This window comes from Podarcis vaucheri, assembly GCF_965113315.1.
Source record: "Podarcis vaucheri genome assembly, chromosome: 1".
Classification (NCBI taxonomy): Eukaryota; Metazoa; Chordata; class Lepidosauria; order Squamata; family Lacertidae; genus Podarcis; species Podarcis vaucheri.
This window is the reverse complement of record NC_138759.1, coordinates 128,364,492-128,381,467: the sequence shown is the minus strand read 5'-3', so window position 1 is coordinate 128,381,467 and position 16,976 is coordinate 128,364,492. Positions and strand designations below refer to the sequence as shown.

The window sequence follows — 16,976 nt, the reverse complement described above, 5'->3', positions numbered from 1 at the left end:
AAGGAAAATTCTACACAACACATCCCTCTCAAATCTAGCTGAATGTTATTTATTTTCAAAAACTGTTAAGAGGGCTTCCAGACAAGAGCTTCTTGTCACAAACGATCAGTCACACCATAATTTTCTGTGTTTGTGATTCACGCGCAACCATTCACCAAGGGGATTAAAACGTCACCTTTTTTTGGAAATATGTGCCTTTGTATTTATATAATTTTTCAGCTGAGGATTTTTTTTAAGTCCTCATTTATCAAGGAAGCTAAACACCAGAGCATGTTTTTTGAGAGAAGCAATGCGTTTTAAAATGTACTGTTTTACTCTCAGGCAAACATGTATACAACTGCAAACTTTGCATTGAAAAACACAACATTCAAAGGCCAATAATAATAATAATAATAATATGAGCTGGGACATTTTAATACATATTTTTAAAACTTACCCAGTCTGTCAACTGGAGCTGCAATAGTTATGACGGACCTGTTATAGTCATAGTCAGAAAATATATTAAGCACAGTTGCTGGGAGATGCTCCTGGCCTACGGTGAGGAAACAAATAAAGACAACAAATAAAGGCTTCCAATTTAGCTTAAGCACATGCTATGTTTTGAAGAGGTACATTCTGATCCTAAATCCATTAACTGCAAAATAAGTTCTAGCAAGCTAAATGGAGCATACATCGGTGCAAGCATGATAGATTAGAAAAATACTGAACAGTTTTGCTCAATGCAATCTGTGGCCTTAAAGCTATTGCTCCCATCAGTTACAGTCCGTATGGCCAGTGGCCAGAGATGATGGGAATTGTGTTACGATATAGAAGCAATGCAGCTGCGAGCTGCGAGCTTGAAAACATCACATGATGTTGGGACTGTCCGTGGGAAACAGAGGGCACCGGAATTAGCTCAGAGTGTAATATGAGCTGTACAGGAAGTGTTTTTTTCTCTCTCGACTGCTGGAGCTGGAAGAGAGCAGTCATGTTTTTTGTAACGCTGCAAAGACAGAAATAAAGGCATGAAAATACGTTTTCTGTCTATCTCTTTCCCCTGCCGGGGGGGGGTCAGGAAAGAGGGGTGTGTTCTTCTCACGCTGAGAAGGATCGCCTATCGCGACCTCTGCCTGGATCTTGCCGGGAAAGCAGACAGGGAGGTCAACAGGAGACCAAGCCGGGTGCCTGGGAGAGTTGCCAGTTTCTCCTGATAAAGGCTTGATTTCCGACAAATTGTAGTCTAGCTATCCATTCTTAAGGAAATCAGCCCTGAGTGCTCACTGGAAGGACAGGTTGTGAAGCTGAGACTCCAATACTTTGGCCACCTCATGAGAAGAGAAGACTCCCTGGAAAAGAGCCTGATGTTGGGAAAGATGGAGGGCACAAGGAGAAGGGGATGACAGAGGACGAGATGGTTGGACAGCGTTCTCGAAGCTACCAGCATGAGTTTGACAAAAACTGTGGGAGGCAGTGGAAGACAGGAGTGCCTGGCGTGCTCTGGTCCGTGGGGTCATGAAGAGTCGGACACGACTAAACAACAACAACAACATGTGGGGGGCAACAGGTTCCCCACTCCGGTCTGAGAGAGTACAGATAGGCAACACAATCCAGGGCTTGTCATTATGAAAACCATACTGGCTGAAATTCCCAATTCTTGGCAACTTCATTAACGGTTGAGGGCTGGTCCTCTTCTGCATCTGTTTGCCCTAAGTTTGTTCACACAATGAACTTCAGACTTAGCCTGAAAGAGATGCCAGGATAAAAAAAACTCTTACAAGTACACAAACAGAAACGCCACCCCGAAGTTTTAGAATGTGTTAGCCAGTGATTAACAGATCAATGGGCTTCTTTTGTGCAAACACAGCTCATGCAAACTATATCCAAAAACTTCACAAAGGCTGCCATTTGGTAGGACTTCAGAAATGCGTGGCTGACCAAACCATAGCTATCATAAAAACCAGAGGGCTGGAAGGGACTCAAGAGTGTCGTTTAGTCTCAGCTCCTGCCCCGAGGCAGGACATCATACATACATACTTCACACACACACAAACACCCCAACATACGGCTTCAGAGCTTCACGAGCATCTGTGTCAATGTTTGGTTGGGTTGGTGAGAACGGAAAGCTCAAGCTTGAAAGCTCAACTAATGTTTTCTCATCAAAGCTTCATTTGTGCCAGGGAGCTCAGATACACCATCCGTTTCCAGGACCACGGCTAATATTGGAATACGTACAGTCAAGTGCCTCTGAGAATGTGCAGAGTGCAATTTTCTTACCGAATCAACAACCCTGAAGTAGCAGGAAATGGGAAAGACTGAGACCCTAGGGAGCCACTGATAGCCAGAACAGATAATGCTGGACGAAATGGGCAGATAAGTCGGACATGGTATAAGGAAGGTTTTAAAAATTATTTTGATCTCCCCCAGTTAAACAACCCTTCAATGGAAAATCATAATTAATTAATTAATTAATTAATAATAAACACACTTGCATTGATCATAATCATAGAACTGTAGAGTTGAAAGGGACCCTGAGCTTCATCTAGCCCACCCCCCTGCAATGCAGAAATGTGTAGTTGTCCCATACAGGGATCGAACCTGCAACCTAGGCATTATCAGTACCATGCTCTAAGCAGCTGAGCTGTGCTTCTGGTACAATGGAGAAAGAGGCTTTGACATGACCAACTTATTGGGAGGGGCAACTCCCCCCCCCCAGTTAGTGGTGCAGTTAGTGCCAGCACCATCTGTTTGGGTGTAATCTTTGACACATCCCTTTCCATGTAGGCGCAGATTGCAGCTATAACAAAGGCGGCATTTTTTCATCTCCGCCAAGCTAAGCAGTTGGCTCCTTACCTCTCTCGCCCTGATCTAGCCACTGTGATCCACGCAATGGTCACCTCCAGACTGGATTATTGTAACTCACTCTACATGGGGCTGCCTAGAATTAGAGCAGCGCAAGGAAACACCGTTTACCTTCCTGCCGGATTGGTACCTATTTATCTACTTGCACTTTGACGTGCTTTCGAACTGCTAGGTTGGCAGGAGCAGGGACCGAGCAACGGGAGCTCACCCCGTCGCGGGGATTCGAACCGCCAACCTTCTGATCGGCCAGTCCTAGGCTCTGTGGTTTAACCCACAGCGCCACCTGCATCCCATATTTGGAGTAGATCTACATTATTCTTACCATTATCCTCACAAACCGCAGCTCTTGCTACTTTCTCAACAATGTCCTTTCTTCTTCCTTCTGAAATGTTTAGCAAACAAGCAGCCAGACGCAAGCCAGTTCTGCCAGAAGTCATTTTCGCCCCTGTAATAAAAGGATACTCCTTAATTCCAACAGAACAGGCAAGGTACCAGCAGCATTCTCCAATGGTGATGTCAAAGTGTTCCTTCTCTCTCAACATTAGGAAACCGCTTCCAGTCACTTCACGATATCCCTTAAAGGTAAAGGTAAAGGTACCCCTGCCCGAAAGGGCCAGTCTTGAAAGACTCTGGGGTTTGTGCGCCCATCTCACATCTATTGGCCGGGGGCCAGCGCTGTCCGAAGACACTTCCGGGTCACGTGGCCAGCGTGACAACGCTGCTCTGGCGAGCCAGAGCCGCACACGGAACGCCGTTTACCTTCCCGCTGGTAAGCGGTACCTATTTATCTACTTGCCCCCGGGGGTGCTTTCGAACTGCTAGGTGGGCAGGCGCTGGGACCGAGCAGCGGGAGCGCACCCCGCCGCGGGGATTCGAACCGCCGACCTTTCGATCGGCAAGCCCTAGGCGCTGAGGCTTTAGCCCAATGTAGACAGCCAGAGACCAAAGGTTGGGAAAACACTGCTATGTGGCTTTAAATCCCTGTCTCTCTGTGCACTGGGAAGCTAAAATTGGATGTCCCTTCTGGAGAGTACATATACAGACATGCACATGTGTAAGTAACACTGTCATAAATTACGATCTGCACCATGCAATTCTGCCTAGCAAGCCCATCTTGACCAAGTGCAGTCGTGTTGTGAAATTCTCCACATTGTTATCGATTAAATGCCAAATTTAGGTTTCAATCCAGATGCTTCCAGACAATTGTTTAAAAATGGGGTCGGTGCTCCTTGTGGATGCTTTTTGCAGCACCCAGAACACCACTGACATCAAAATGACAGCCTGTATCCCCCCCTCACACACACACATTTAACACAGATTCGCTCTTTCTCATGGAAATCAAATAATTGTTTTCTCTTTTTTTATATCAATTACCCTTTTATCTCAGTGCCCTGTACTAAATATATAAGGGAGTAGGCTCCACTGAATAAAGTGTGCCTTACTTTTTGAGTAGACTCGTACAGGATTGCACTGATTGCGTTGTTTTCCGTTTTGAAGCATATTTTGCTTGAAATGATTTCAGTATAAGGAAGAAAACAATGAGACTTTTGTTTCAGGACTTCTGTCTTATTTGATCGCGGCATGTATGAACGGGTAAAAAATTACATATATTATACATATATATTATACATACAAGCTGGGGGTGGGAAGGGCTGCCGCACGAATCCCCAAAATTAAGACAGAGCCGTATCTAGACTAACTGGTGGTCTACTTACAATGTTGGAAACAAGTCTGGTCGGCTAGCAGAGCAGGTTCAGGGTATTTTGCTATTAACCAATACTAGTATTGCAGCATCCGACCAGACAGCAACTGCACCAAAATCTGCAAAGCGCGGAGGCAAAACAAACCTAAAACTTTCAACAACAGGAACTTTTTCTTTCTTTCTGTCAATGTCCCTCCCAGACTGCAAACGCCACGTGAGTTTTGGAAGGTTACTGCTTTGCTGGGAGCCTCTTCCGGGAAACTGGTGTGTGACTATTTTCACACTGCTGTTGGTGCGGGATTTGTTGCGTGCGCTCCACCTTCCCTCGCTCCTCCCGGGAAATGCCTTGCTCCGTGGATTCATTTCGCGCTGAGATTTGAATCGCTCTGCAGATTCCTCTGCAAGAAAAGGCTGGTTACAGGAAAGAGCTCGGAGATGCCAGCTTTGTTCCTCTTCCTCTGCAAAGTCTGCTTTCGCGCAATCTTGTGTTTGTTTGTTTTTTATATTGGATGGGCACTGGCGAAGTAGCATCGCCTACCTTACCAAGGGTGTAGGGGCGGGGGGGAGCAGCTGCCGCCCCCCAAAATATAGTAAACAAATAAAAAAATAAAGTAGAAATTGTAGAAAGGTTTTGACAGATTGTTCCGAGCCCTTGGGGTCAAAAGGAAATAATTTAAAACATTTCATCCCGAATCTGCTAGACAGAGCCAGACAGAGAATGGTGGGTGTCTTGCACACACACACCCCCCAACATAAATCCTGGCTATGCCCATGCATAAAAAGCAGAGACATCATCTTGCCGACAAAGGTCCGTATAGTTAAAGATATGGTTTTCCCAGTAGTGATGTATGGAAGTGAGAGCTGGACCATAAAGAAGGATGATGGGCGAAAAATTGATGCTTTTGAATTCTGGTCTGGAGGAGACTCTTGAGAGTCCCATGGACTGCAAGAAGATCAAATCTATCCATAAGGAAATCAGCCCTGAGTGCTCACTGGAAGGACAGGTCCTGAAACTGAGGCTCCAATACTTTGGCCACCTCATGAGAAGAGAAGACTCCCTGGAAAAGACCTTGATGTTGGGGAAGATGGAGGGCACAAGGAGAAGGGGATGGCAGAGGACGAGATGGTTGGACAGTGTTCTCGAAGCTACCAGCATGAATTTGACCAAACTGCGGGAGGCAGTGGAAGACAGGAGATCCTGGCGTGCTGTTGTCCATGAGGTCACGAAGAGCCGCACACGACTAAACGACTAAACAACAACAACAAATGGCTTGATTGATCCAGTCTAATTTGCTAAGTTGATGGGGGTTTTCCTGTTGTTTGCTGAAGAAATGGAACATTGTTTAGAAATAATGCGAATCAACGTAAGCAAGGTCCTGACATCTTGGACAATTATTTACTCATTTAGATTTAAAGCCCACCCAACAGTTGTTATTTAATTGGCATTCATTCTGATTTGTTTGCAACTGTTCACCTCATACTTTGAAGTGAAGACCAAACTGTGAGAGGCAGTGGAAGACAGAAGTGCCTGGCGTGCTCTGGTCCATGGGGTCACGAAGAGTCGGACACGACTAAATGACTAAACAACAACAAAAATGCCCATGCAAGGGAACGTCATAAATCGCAAAAGCAATGGCAACATTTGATTGCTAAGGTGAGGTCCAGATTACTGCACTTTCGAGCAAGCAACAGCAGCAGCAGTTTCTCTCCTGCAACACTCCATATTTTATGACATTTACATCTTGACTTTGCTACAAGGAGCTCACCGTGGCATAAATACAGTGCCAGATTTATATATAAGCTAAACAAGCTATAGCTTAGGGCCCCATTCTCTTGGGGACCCCCAAAAAAATTAAAGGGAAAAAAACCTGGATGTACATTTCCAAAATACAAGATAAAAAACAAATACAATAAAACCTACATACAGTTAGAGCTTAATAATTATTTCACTATTAATATACTTCTTAATTGTATTTCACTATTCATATACTTCTTCTTAACTGTATTTCAGTTCAACAATTACTTTGATAAAATACATATTTTGTTATGTGCAAATGGCTTTAGATACCTCCTGTATTAGGTCCATAAATAACCATATAGCATATATTCAACACAAAAAACAGCGACAATTTGTTGTTGACAAAGGACAGCTGGACATATAAAAGGCCCCATTACCTTCCGTAGCTTAGGGCCTCATCAAACCTAATTCTGGCCCTGCATAAATGCCATGGTTCTGCTCCCCATTTTGCTCTCACAACAACCCTGTGAGGTGACAGAATGCTTAACCCAAGGTCACCCAGTAGATGTTTCCATCTCCGCTCCATCTACTTCTCTTGCAGCAAATTCTTCCTATGTTTTTAGATTGTTAGCCTGTGGGCAAGGACTTTATCCATAAGGTGGTATGGGGGCCTTTCGGGGCTGAAAAGTAGAGCGACAATAACAATAATTAATTGAAACAAATTTTGTGATATAATTTAAGGACAACTAGAAAATGTTAGAGTCACACAGAGACAGCTGTTGGGGGGAGAACCCTCCATGTAAAAAACTCAAACGTTAAATCTTTACAGTTGTGCTGCCTAATCAGTTTCTTAACAAATGTCAAAAGAAAGAGTTTGCTGGTATATATACTATCACTGAAAACGTTACGGTTAAATCTAATAATCAGATGGTAAAATATAGGATATAGTAAATTTATTATTCAAGCTAGAATGTGCAGCACCATCTTGTGGTGATCAGAGTTCATTTTATATTTAGATTTATATTTTATATTTAGAAGTCAATAGAATATTAGCCCTGGGTGCTCACTGGAAGGACAGATTGTGAAGCTGAGGCTCCAATACTTTGGCCACCTCATGAGAAGAGAAGACTCCCTGGAAAAGACCCTGATGTTGGGAAAGATGGAGGGCACAAGGAGAAGGGGACGACAGAGGACGAGATGGTTGGACAGTGTTCTCAAAGCTACCAGCATGAGTCTGACCAAGCTGCGGGAGGCAGGGGAAGACAGGAGTGCCTGGCGTGCTCTGGTCCATGGGGTCAAGAAGAGTCGGACACGACTAAACGACTAAACAACAACAAAGAATATTAGCTAGATAACAAAAGTATATTTCACATTAAAAAGTAACAGGGTGGTCCTACCCACCTCATGCCACCTAGATGAGGAAAGGATCGCTATTAAATCACCTTTCACCAGCAAAATAAAACATTACCCTTACACTGACAGAACGCAGGCATTCCAAAGGACACAAAATGTGTGGGGGTGCAGCAGGAAAGCAACAGAACAAATAAGATTTGCAACAATATGTTTTATTTTCCAATGAATACTTCGTGTTCTGTGGCTACTGAGCGTGCTTACTGGGCTGTTTTTCTCCGGTTAGTGTTTGTTTTTGTAAAGTTTTTTGTACTCGTGAAAACTTTGAGGTTGAAACAGTATCTTCCACAAAAAGGATAATGGGCTTAAGTGCCACATATTTCTAACTGCAAGAGTGCTTGCACAACATTTTAGGAAATGTAATGAGAAGTAAGATCACTTTTGTTGGTGACTCTCTTCACTGGTTGCATTAGCATATATAAAGAACATTTCAAAATAAAATATTACTAATGGATGTCAGATGTAAAATGCACGTTTAAAACAGCACAATTAACAAGAGAATCAAAAATTATCGTAATATAAGAATAATAATTTGGGGACGCGGGTGGCACTGTGGGTAAAACCTCAGCACCTAGGATTTGCCGATCGCATGTCGGCGGTTTGAATCTCCGCAATGACGGGGTGAGCTCCCGTCGTTCGGTCCCAGCTCCTGCCCACCTAGCAGTTCAAAAGTGCAAGTACAGTGGTACCTCGCAAGACGAATGCCTCGCAATACAAAAAACTCGCTAGACGAAAGTTTTTTCCGTTCGCGATTTGCCTCGCAAGACGAATTTCCCCTATGGGCTTGCTTCGCAAGACGAAAACGTCTCGTGACTTTTTTTCTTTGACTAAAAACAAAGACATGTTTTGTTTATAAAGTTAATTTATTTTCCCTTAAATTTTTGAACTGCTCTTTACAGTATGTGTGACTTTAAAGAGCAGTTAATAAACTGTTGTTGTACCAAATTTGGCTTTGTTTGGACTTTTTTTGACCATAGAAACGCATTAATTGATTTTCAATGCATTCCTATGGGATTTCGTGCTTCGCAAGACGGAAAATTCGCTAGACGACAAAAATTGCGGAACGAATTAATTTCGTCTTGCGGGGCACCACTGTAGATAAATAGCGGGAAGGTAAACGGCTTTTCCGTGTGCTGCGCTGGTGCTGGCTCGCCAGAGCAGCTTCGTCACGCTGGCCACGTGACCCGGAAGTGTCTTCGGACAGCGCTGGCCCCTGGCCTCTTAAGCGAGATGGGCGCGCAACCCCAGAGTCGGTCACGACTGACCCATACAGGCAGGGGTACCTTTACCTTCAATAATAATAATAATAATAATAATAATAATAATTTATTGATACCCTGCCCATCTGGCTGGATTTTCCCCAGCACTCTGGGCAGCTCCCAACAGAATATTAAAAATGCGATCATATCAGCTGTTGTCGCTGCCAATCAAATGGTGGTTCATGGCAAGCAGACGGCTGTGGAAGCTCAGGCTCAATGACCTGGGTTGGCGCTAAGAGACAGCCAAGATGGTCTCTGGCCTCTTCAGCAGCCTCAGCTTTTGTAGTTGGAGTCAGTCATGGCATTGCCATCCCAGGCCAGGTGGGAAAGGCCTGCAAGGCAGAGAGCAGGTCTTCCAGGTCTAACAACCAAGGTGGTCTGAGTTCAAGGACACATTTTGGCTAGGCAAGTATTCAAGGAGGGTACAGAGCAGGACCAATGAGAGGTGTGGCCTTGGAGAAATGTCCCAGAGGTATGGGAAATGCTGGTGCCAAGTTATTTTGCACCCTAAAGGTAAAGGTAAAGGGACCCCTGACCATTAGGTCCAGTCATGGCCGACTCTGGGGTTGTGACGCTCATCTCGCTTTATTGGCCAAGGGAGCTGGCGTACAGCTTCCGGGTCATGTGGCCAGCATGACTAAACCGCTTCTGGCGAACCAGAGCAGCACACGGAAACGCTGTTTACCTTCCCGCTGGAGCGGTACCTATTTATCTACTTGCATTTGGACGTGCTTTTGACCTGCTAGGTTGGCAGGGACCAAGCAACGGGAGCTCCATAGGCGCCGACTCCATGGGGCCTGAGGGGGCCCGAGCCCCCTCAAAAATTCGTTTTGGGGGGCTCCGCCCCCAATAATCTCGGGCGCCCCTCCAGCAGAGCGCCGCCGCCGTCCCCCGCCTCCTCCCCACCTGCTCCCTCGCCAGCCAGCCAGCCAGCCAGCCGCGCGCCCTAGCCGGAGAGCCCCGGCCGTCCCCGTCGCGCAATCGGCTGGATCTCCCTTCAGCAGGCCGTGCTCACAACTCGGCCCAGGGACCCCCCAGCAGCGGATCTCCGGCCCAGCTGAAGAATCCGGCAACAAGCCCCCTCCTCCCCAATCGCTCCGGCTCCGCCGAAATACTTTAAAACTCACTAATTTTCATCTAAAATTTAGAAAACTTCCCGGGGCAGGACCCCGGTATGGGCCCCCCCAATATTTTTTATAAGTCGGCGCCCCTGGGGAGCTCACCCTGTTGCGGGGATTCAAACCACCAACCTTCTGATTGGCAAGTCCTAGGCTCTGTGGTTTGACCCACCCGCCACCCGCGTCCCTCCATTTTGCCCCCTAGGCAAGGCTACTGACTTGCACCTCTACTTCCACCAACTTGCTAACTTCGGTTTTCAAAACAGATGTGGGGGGAAAGCGCAGAACGTGAAACTGCTCAATATATTTTAAATTGAAAGAGTAAGTTATACAGGTGGTGGACATTTTGCATGCATCCAGTTGACATGCGACCGACATGCATACCATTTTCGGCTCCGGAAGGTGATGGAACAGGCTTAAGTGTGACCACAATGGCCATTGCACAATGACCCCCACACAAACAGGGTGTTGTTGCCTGGGCAACAACCTTTGGTTCTCTTTCACAACTGCAAAAGAAAATGTTTTAGCACACAAATCATTTTGAATAATATTGTGAATTTGCATAAAACTGTGCCCCACTGAGGTCTGTGCCCTGGGACATGGCCCCTTCCCAAAGTGACCCCATCCTTAGATAGTGAAGGAGCAGCTTAAAAAGGAGCCCGTTTTTTAAAAATCAAAAAATATTGGCCAAAAAGTGGAAATTACAAGAAGTACCAACAGTGGAGGGATGGCAGATGAAGATGACAGACTTTTGGGAGCTAGCCGACCTGACTGGAAGAGTCTGCAACCAGAAAGAGGAGGAGTACCAAGAGGAATGGAAGAAATTTAAAGACTACCGTATTTTTCGCTCTATAACACGCTCCAGACCATAACACGCACATAGTTTTTAGAGGAGGAAAACAAGAAAAAAAAATTCTAAACGAAATAGTGGATATATGATTTTTGTGGTTCATGCTGTGGCCACAGACATGTGATCTGACAGTGAGTTTGGAGTAGCCCAATGCAAAAATCCTGAGGATCCATGTGGATCCATGCTTTGTAACCACGGAGGAGGGAAGGAAGCGGAACCATGGATCCTCTGCTCACGACTGCAGCAGATCCCCACCACCACCTGCAGGCATTCGCTCCATAACACGCACAGACATTTCCCCTTACTTTCTAGGAGGAAAAAAGTGAGTGTTATGGTGCAAAAAATACAGTATTTAGTTAAATATGTTAAGATAACTTAAATAGAATTACTTACGAGTATCAGATTGGCCTAGGACTTAAATAAGTGATGTAGAATACTATGGCAAAAAAAAAAATGAAAAGAAAGAAAGATGTTAATTGACCAAGTAAATTTTATGTGAAAATAGTTTTGGAAAACTGCTACAATGATTTACAGTATATGGAAACTCAGCCAGGGGGTCTCGAGGAAGTCACCCAACAATGTTAACAAAAGTGGAATTATCACAGTTAGGATAAATGTTTGTTTGTTGATGTTTTCTTTTTATTTGTTATAAATTTGGAAAACTATTTTTTTAAAAAATTGGGAAAATAAATAAATAAATAAACCGTCGTACTTATTTGCATAAAATCCTCTCTCTGTTATTGGAGGGAAAAAAACCAAACCGTTACAGAACTAACTGCGCGCGCAGCCGCTCCCCCCCCCCCACTTCCCCTCTTTGAGCTTCCCTCCCTGCCATCCACACCCAATCAGCGGAGAGGAACCGAAGCTTCCCATCACACGATAAGGGCGACTCTTTCGCCGCCCCTCCCCTCGCAGGAAAGCTCCTTTCGCTCCCTCTCGAGCGCCTGCGCGTTCGGCGTGGCTCCGCCCCGGAGGCGTGGGCGGTTGGCTGGCTGGCCTGTTTGTTTTCGTCTGCGGGAGCCGTTGGGAGGTCTGTCAGTGCGCGAGCGCGCGTTGAGGGAGGAAGGCGGAGCTCGCGCCGCGGAGCCTCCATGAGCAGGCGCTGCCCACCTGCCTCCTCCGTCCTGAGGGGACTCGTCGGCTCCGCATTCCTCTGCCTCGCGCGGACTATGAGCCTGCGAGGAGCTCCGGCCAGCTGCTTGTCGGGGCCCTCGGGCGGCGGGAGCTCCGAAGGAAGCGGCGGCGGCCGTAGTAGTACTAGTAGTAGCGGCGGAGCCTCCTCCTCGTCGTCGCCTCGGCTGAACCTGCCGTGGCTGCGGCTCCCTGAGGTGCCGGGCGCCGAGCCCTTCCGAGCCAACGACGTGCTGCTGCTGCTGCCGCCGCCGCCCTCCGCCGGCCCTTTGCCGGAGCCGCCTCAGCATCACGTCGTCTATTTCCCCGGCGACGTGCAGGTGAGGCTGAGGGGAGGGAGGAACCCGGCGGCGGTGTAGGAAGAAGGGAGAGAGAGCCTGGGAGAAACGGAGCTTGCCTCTGGAGTAGACGTGGCTAGTTAGGGTTTGGAAGAGGGGTCTCGAGGGTCATCTAGTCCACCCCCCCACTGCAATGCAGGAATCCTTTTGCCCAGTGTAGGACTCGAACCCGCGACCCTCGGGTTAAGAGCATCATTCTATACCGAAAGAGCGTGTGGCAGGTTATTTCCTGAGGGATCCCGAAGCTGTAGACTGAGGGGAGACGACGACCCTCTCCTGCCCCCTCTTCCTCTTATGGATACCCAAGCAGAGGTGATTTTCTGGAAGAAGCCATAGCCTCTGTTTAGGCCCTAAATTTTTTCATTGCACTCACCAGAACTTAATATTTCTTCCTCATGATGCTGGTTTTTTCCAGCTTCTGATGGAGCACCTGTGAAGGTTAAATCCTTTCGACCAGGGACTCTCTGGCGTTTTTGCTCCCCGTGTTAAGATGTGCATCTCTCCTGCATAGTTCCGTTTGCGAGTGCAGACTGCTTGTAGACGTGTTATGCAAGGGATCGCACACAGAATATTAATAGAAATGCACAGGTGTAAGCACCAAGGAGATGGTTGATGGTGCCCAGTGTAGAGGGAAAACTGGCACTTGGAACTTGCTTCCTTTGGTGCCCTTCACCATGGGCATAGCCGGGGGGGGGGGCAGCAGGCCCCCCTGAATCAAGTAGATAAATAAAAATACTTAACTAAAAGTAGGACGATTTTGACATGTTTTAAAAGCACTGTATACCAGTAGTGACAATGCAGAAGTTTGCAAGGATTCTTCATCATCATTGGATGAAAATTGAGAGTGACTATTGCCTTGGTTGCTGGGGCAGGGGGTGGGTGACAGGTTGGGAGGTGGCAGAGAAAATGCCTTGCTTACTTGAGAAACTACATGTTTGCTTGCAGGGAATGTTAAATCACTTTAATATGTATTTTGAGATGAGGCAGTCGGAGCTACAAAGTATTCTAAAGGTGTTCACAACTTTAAATTATATAATGGCATAATACTTGATTTGTTTTCAGTCTCTTTCCTAATTATTCCAAACATTTTAATTCTCTTTCAGTTGAGATTCACATACTCCACTTTATGCTGTTTTCTAATTTCATTTTCAAGTGCATGCCTTATTAAAATTCTGTTAGTTGCCAAGAATAACCTTTCCCAGCAATCTACTTGTACAATTATAATTTAAGTGATTAATTGTGCATGTTGTGTTCCAAATAGTAAGGCTCTTTATGTGTTGTTTTATTTCAGAACTATCATGAAATTATGGTTTGCCATCCAGAAAATTTCCAGTGGGAACAATGGTGCTTAGAAAACGTTGCTTCTCTTCTGGGTCGCCGTTTCCCTCAGAGTTACATTTGGGTTATAAAATGTTCCCGTATGCATTTGCACAAATTCAGCTGCTATGACAATTTTGTGGCAAGCAATATGTTTGGTGCACCTGAACACAGCACTGATTTTGGAGCCTTCAAACATCTTCATGCATTACTAGTTAATGCATTTAAACTTGCTCAAAATGTTCTTCTGTCTCAGAAAAGCCTGTATAATTTCAGCAAGGATGCAAAGGCCATTGCTTGTCAATCACCTACTGTTGCTACTACTAATGGTTGCCCCGCAACGGAAAGGGGAAGAGATTTTGAATATTTCAACAGCTCTGCCATGAACCTCATTGAGCCTTCTGTGATTGGTGAAGCGTCATTCACTTTAATAGGGTTCAGTAAAGGTTGTGTTGTCTTGAATCAATTACTTCACGAACTAAAGGAAGCTAAAAAGGAAAAGGACACAAATGCCTTCATAAAAAACATAAGAGCAATTTACTGGCTCGATGGTGGCCATTCTGGAGGAAGCAATACTTGGGTGACCTGCCCTGATGTGCTGAAAGATTTTTCAGAGACTGGGATTTCAGTTAATGCACATGTTACACCATATCAGGTATTTGATACAATGAGGGCATGGATTGGAAAAGAGCAGAAGAGATTCGTGCAAATTCTGGAGGAGCTTGGTGTAAATGTAAATAGCCAGCTTCATTTTGCTGATGAAGCACCTTCCTTAGATAACCACTTCAGAGTTCATGAAGTATTCTGACACAGTGAATATATCAAAATACTCTTGTTAACTGCAAAAATACATTTTAAACTTTGACTTGACAGTTTGAGAATGTGCTTTCTCCTAAGTCATGGAAAGGCTTAATGCTGTGTGCGCTAATACTTTTTAAGACCTTCAGTGAAGCCAATCTTGTCTTGCTTTTGCAACTGAGGAGCAACAACAAATTCCTGGCTTAAAGAAATTATTTTGTTCTGGTTGAAACAATAAGATCCCTGAGGAAAAGTCACACCAGTTCATCTGACTAATTTTCTGAACATCAATTGGAACTAATGTTTGCTTTACAAGTGTGGATTTTTGTGAGCAGAATATTTAGATCCGGGCTCAATAATTTGCACCCTAAAATGTTTTAGATATCATACATTTATGAGTATTGAGTATTTTTGAATGATTAGTCGCTTTTATTCTTAAAACTAAAGAATAAAAGCGACTAATCATTCAAAAATACTCAACACTCAATTCTAGAACTAAAGAACTATGAGTTAACGTGGATTATGTTGCTAACATTGGGATTTAGCCCCTTGGCATAGCCATAGCACAAGCAATGCAGTAAGTTGGTAATGTTGGCACGGACTGTGTCAACATTACCAGCTTACTGCATTGCTTGTGCTATGGATATGCCAAGAGGCTAAATATTCATTACAACTAAGTATAAATGACACTTTGCATGGGAAATAAGGTGCATAATGACTATACTGTTGCCTTAGAGGTGCTGTGCAACTTCTAACCATTGCTGAACATCTACTAGTGAATAACCTTTTTTAAGACTTAAGAGTATTAAACATCTATTTTTGTTAAGTGACCAAGAATGTATTATCTTGCTGCTGTTTCAACATTCCCTATTAATACGAAAGCTTGATTTAACTTAATGCATTTTTGAACTTTTATATTGTGAGACTGTTAGGCAATTGTGGCAAATGTGTTTTGCTAAAAATCAAACCACAGGTTCTTACAGGTTGATGTTACAGGTTATGGTACATCTTAGAGCTATCGTTAAAGTGACTGCAGCATCCATAGACTATCTCTTATGAGTTCCTGTTACCAAATAGCAATCATACAGATTATGAGGGTTTTTTGTGTAGCTAGGATACCAGTTTGCATTACTGAATGTTAGGAGCAGTTTTGCAGTTAGCACATTCCAATCATATGTTTCTGCAGCACTTTTGATTTACTTATGAGAAGTAAGCAAAGTTTTTGCACTTCCATTTGTGGAGCTCACTTTACAAAATAATTGAAAGCCATTCTTGTAGGGGTGGCTTAACCATCTGTGTTGTGACCAAAATATGCAGATTTTAGCAGTGACAGTTCTAGTATCAATTTGAAAGCTGATGTTGACCAGAATAGTGGAATAAGACTAACTTCCATAGTATGAACATGTTAAGTTGGTTTTCTGTGCCAATAATTTTTTTTTCCCAATGTGGCATACAGGAAACTGCTGTTGGCCTTTGAAAGCTGCTTTTATGAATAAGCAATTCCTTTTCCAAATATTAAGTGTTGATATATTTTGAAACGATTCTCTTACCAGTTAAGCAACTGGCAACCACTTTTTCACTCTTCAAATTATTTTCAGTTTTTATTAAGAATGTTCATATCGAGTCACCATTCTTAATTAAAACTGAAAATAATTTGAAGAGTGAAAAAGTCGTTACTAGTTGTTCCAGTCAGTACTTAAGCTGTTCTGATTGTTGGACATCTATTTTACAGTGTTTTTAAAAAGGCTGCCATGTCGGAATGAGACCGTTCAGAGTTGTCACACAAACGAACATTGAATAAATGCATCCTTAGATTTCTATAACCAAGATGAAAGATTTCTAGTGTTTCAGGAAGAATATATTAAATCATGTTCTGACCTTGAAACATCATCCCCTTGGGCAAAAAGCAAAGGAGTAGAATCCTGTGCTGCTGCTCCACTTAATGGGATGTCTTTTAATCCAGTGGAGGTGTCGACTAATATAAAAGGTGATATTCTCCTTTTTCCCCTCTTACATCCCACTTCGTCCCTCGATCAGTTCCAGAGAGTTGGGGGATCCTCCAGAACATCATAGAACACAATGTGGGGGATTACAGAGGGAAGAGGGAGAAAATTGCCTCTCCATGTCTTACGCTAGCAGATGCCTCTCCTGTGTCAGAAGCTGTTACATAATCATAGTGGAAGCACTGGATTTCACTCAGTGACTATAATGCTTGCCTGTTTTACAGTCATTAAGAGTATTGTTGCCCATTCATGTGACAGAATGCTGTTTTCTCTAAATTGCTGCTGTTGACAAAAGGAGCTCACTGAATAATTTCTCCAGTGTTCCAAGAGGTTCCCCCCACCTCCTGCACAGACCGTTGTTTCTCTAATAGTAGTGCTTTCATTAGTGTTCCATGCTTCATCAGATAAATCCACAGCTCTTGACTAGTTGCTCTCTTTTAAGTACTCCCATTTGACGGCAGTAGGTTGAGCAAA

At 44.4% G+C, this 16,976-nt stretch overlaps 2 protein-coding genes across 5 annotated transcripts in view; one reads left to right on the top strand and one right to left on the bottom strand.

Annotated features, from left to right (window-relative positions):
• The window catches only part of FTCDNL1 (formiminotransferase cyclodeaminase N-terminal like), a 415,186-nt gene extending 410,163 nt beyond the window's left edge, over positions 1-5,023 (bottom strand). For 3 of the 4 annotated variants that reach the window (XM_082209459.1, XM_082209458.1, XM_082209460.1), the window contains exons 1-3: positions 4,554-5,021; positions 3,161-3,283; positions 437-532 (exon numbers count right to left, since the gene is read on the bottom strand). In XM_082209459.1, coding sequence (XP_082065585.1) covers positions 437-532; positions 3,161-3,275 — 211 coding nt within the window. In that variant the 5' untranslated portion in view covers positions 3,276-3,283; positions 4,554-5,021. Of the gene's footprint in view, positions 1-436; positions 533-3,160; positions 3,284-4,553 lie in introns of all 4 variants that reach the window. The other variant, XM_082209461.1, reaches the window with a different exon arrangement.
• A 6,875-nt stretch (positions 5,024-11,898) lies between these two features.
• Positions 11,899-15,391, top strand: LOC309521888 (mitochondrial protein C2orf69 homolog). The gene is made up of 2 exons (XM_082205005.1): positions 11,899-12,366; positions 13,676-15,391. The coding sequence occupies exons 1-2, from the start codon at positions 12,007-12,009 to the stop codon at positions 14,507-14,509; spliced, it is 1,194 nt and encodes a 397-aa protein (XP_082061131.1). The 5' UTR covers positions 11,899-12,006; the 3' UTR covers positions 14,510-15,391.
• The last annotated feature ends 1,585 nt before the right edge of the window (positions 15,392-16,976 follow it).

Excerpts from the sequence above, each read along its gene's own strand:
- LOC309521888 (XM_082205005.1), top strand. The coding sequence starts at position 12,007 with ATGAGCAGGCGCTGCCCACCTGCCTCCTCCGTCCTGAGGGGACTCGTC. Across the intron at positions 12,367-13,675 it reads ATTTCCCCGGCGACGTGCAG|AACTATCATGAAATTATGGT; the intron begins GTGAGGCTGAGG and ends GTTTTATTTCAG.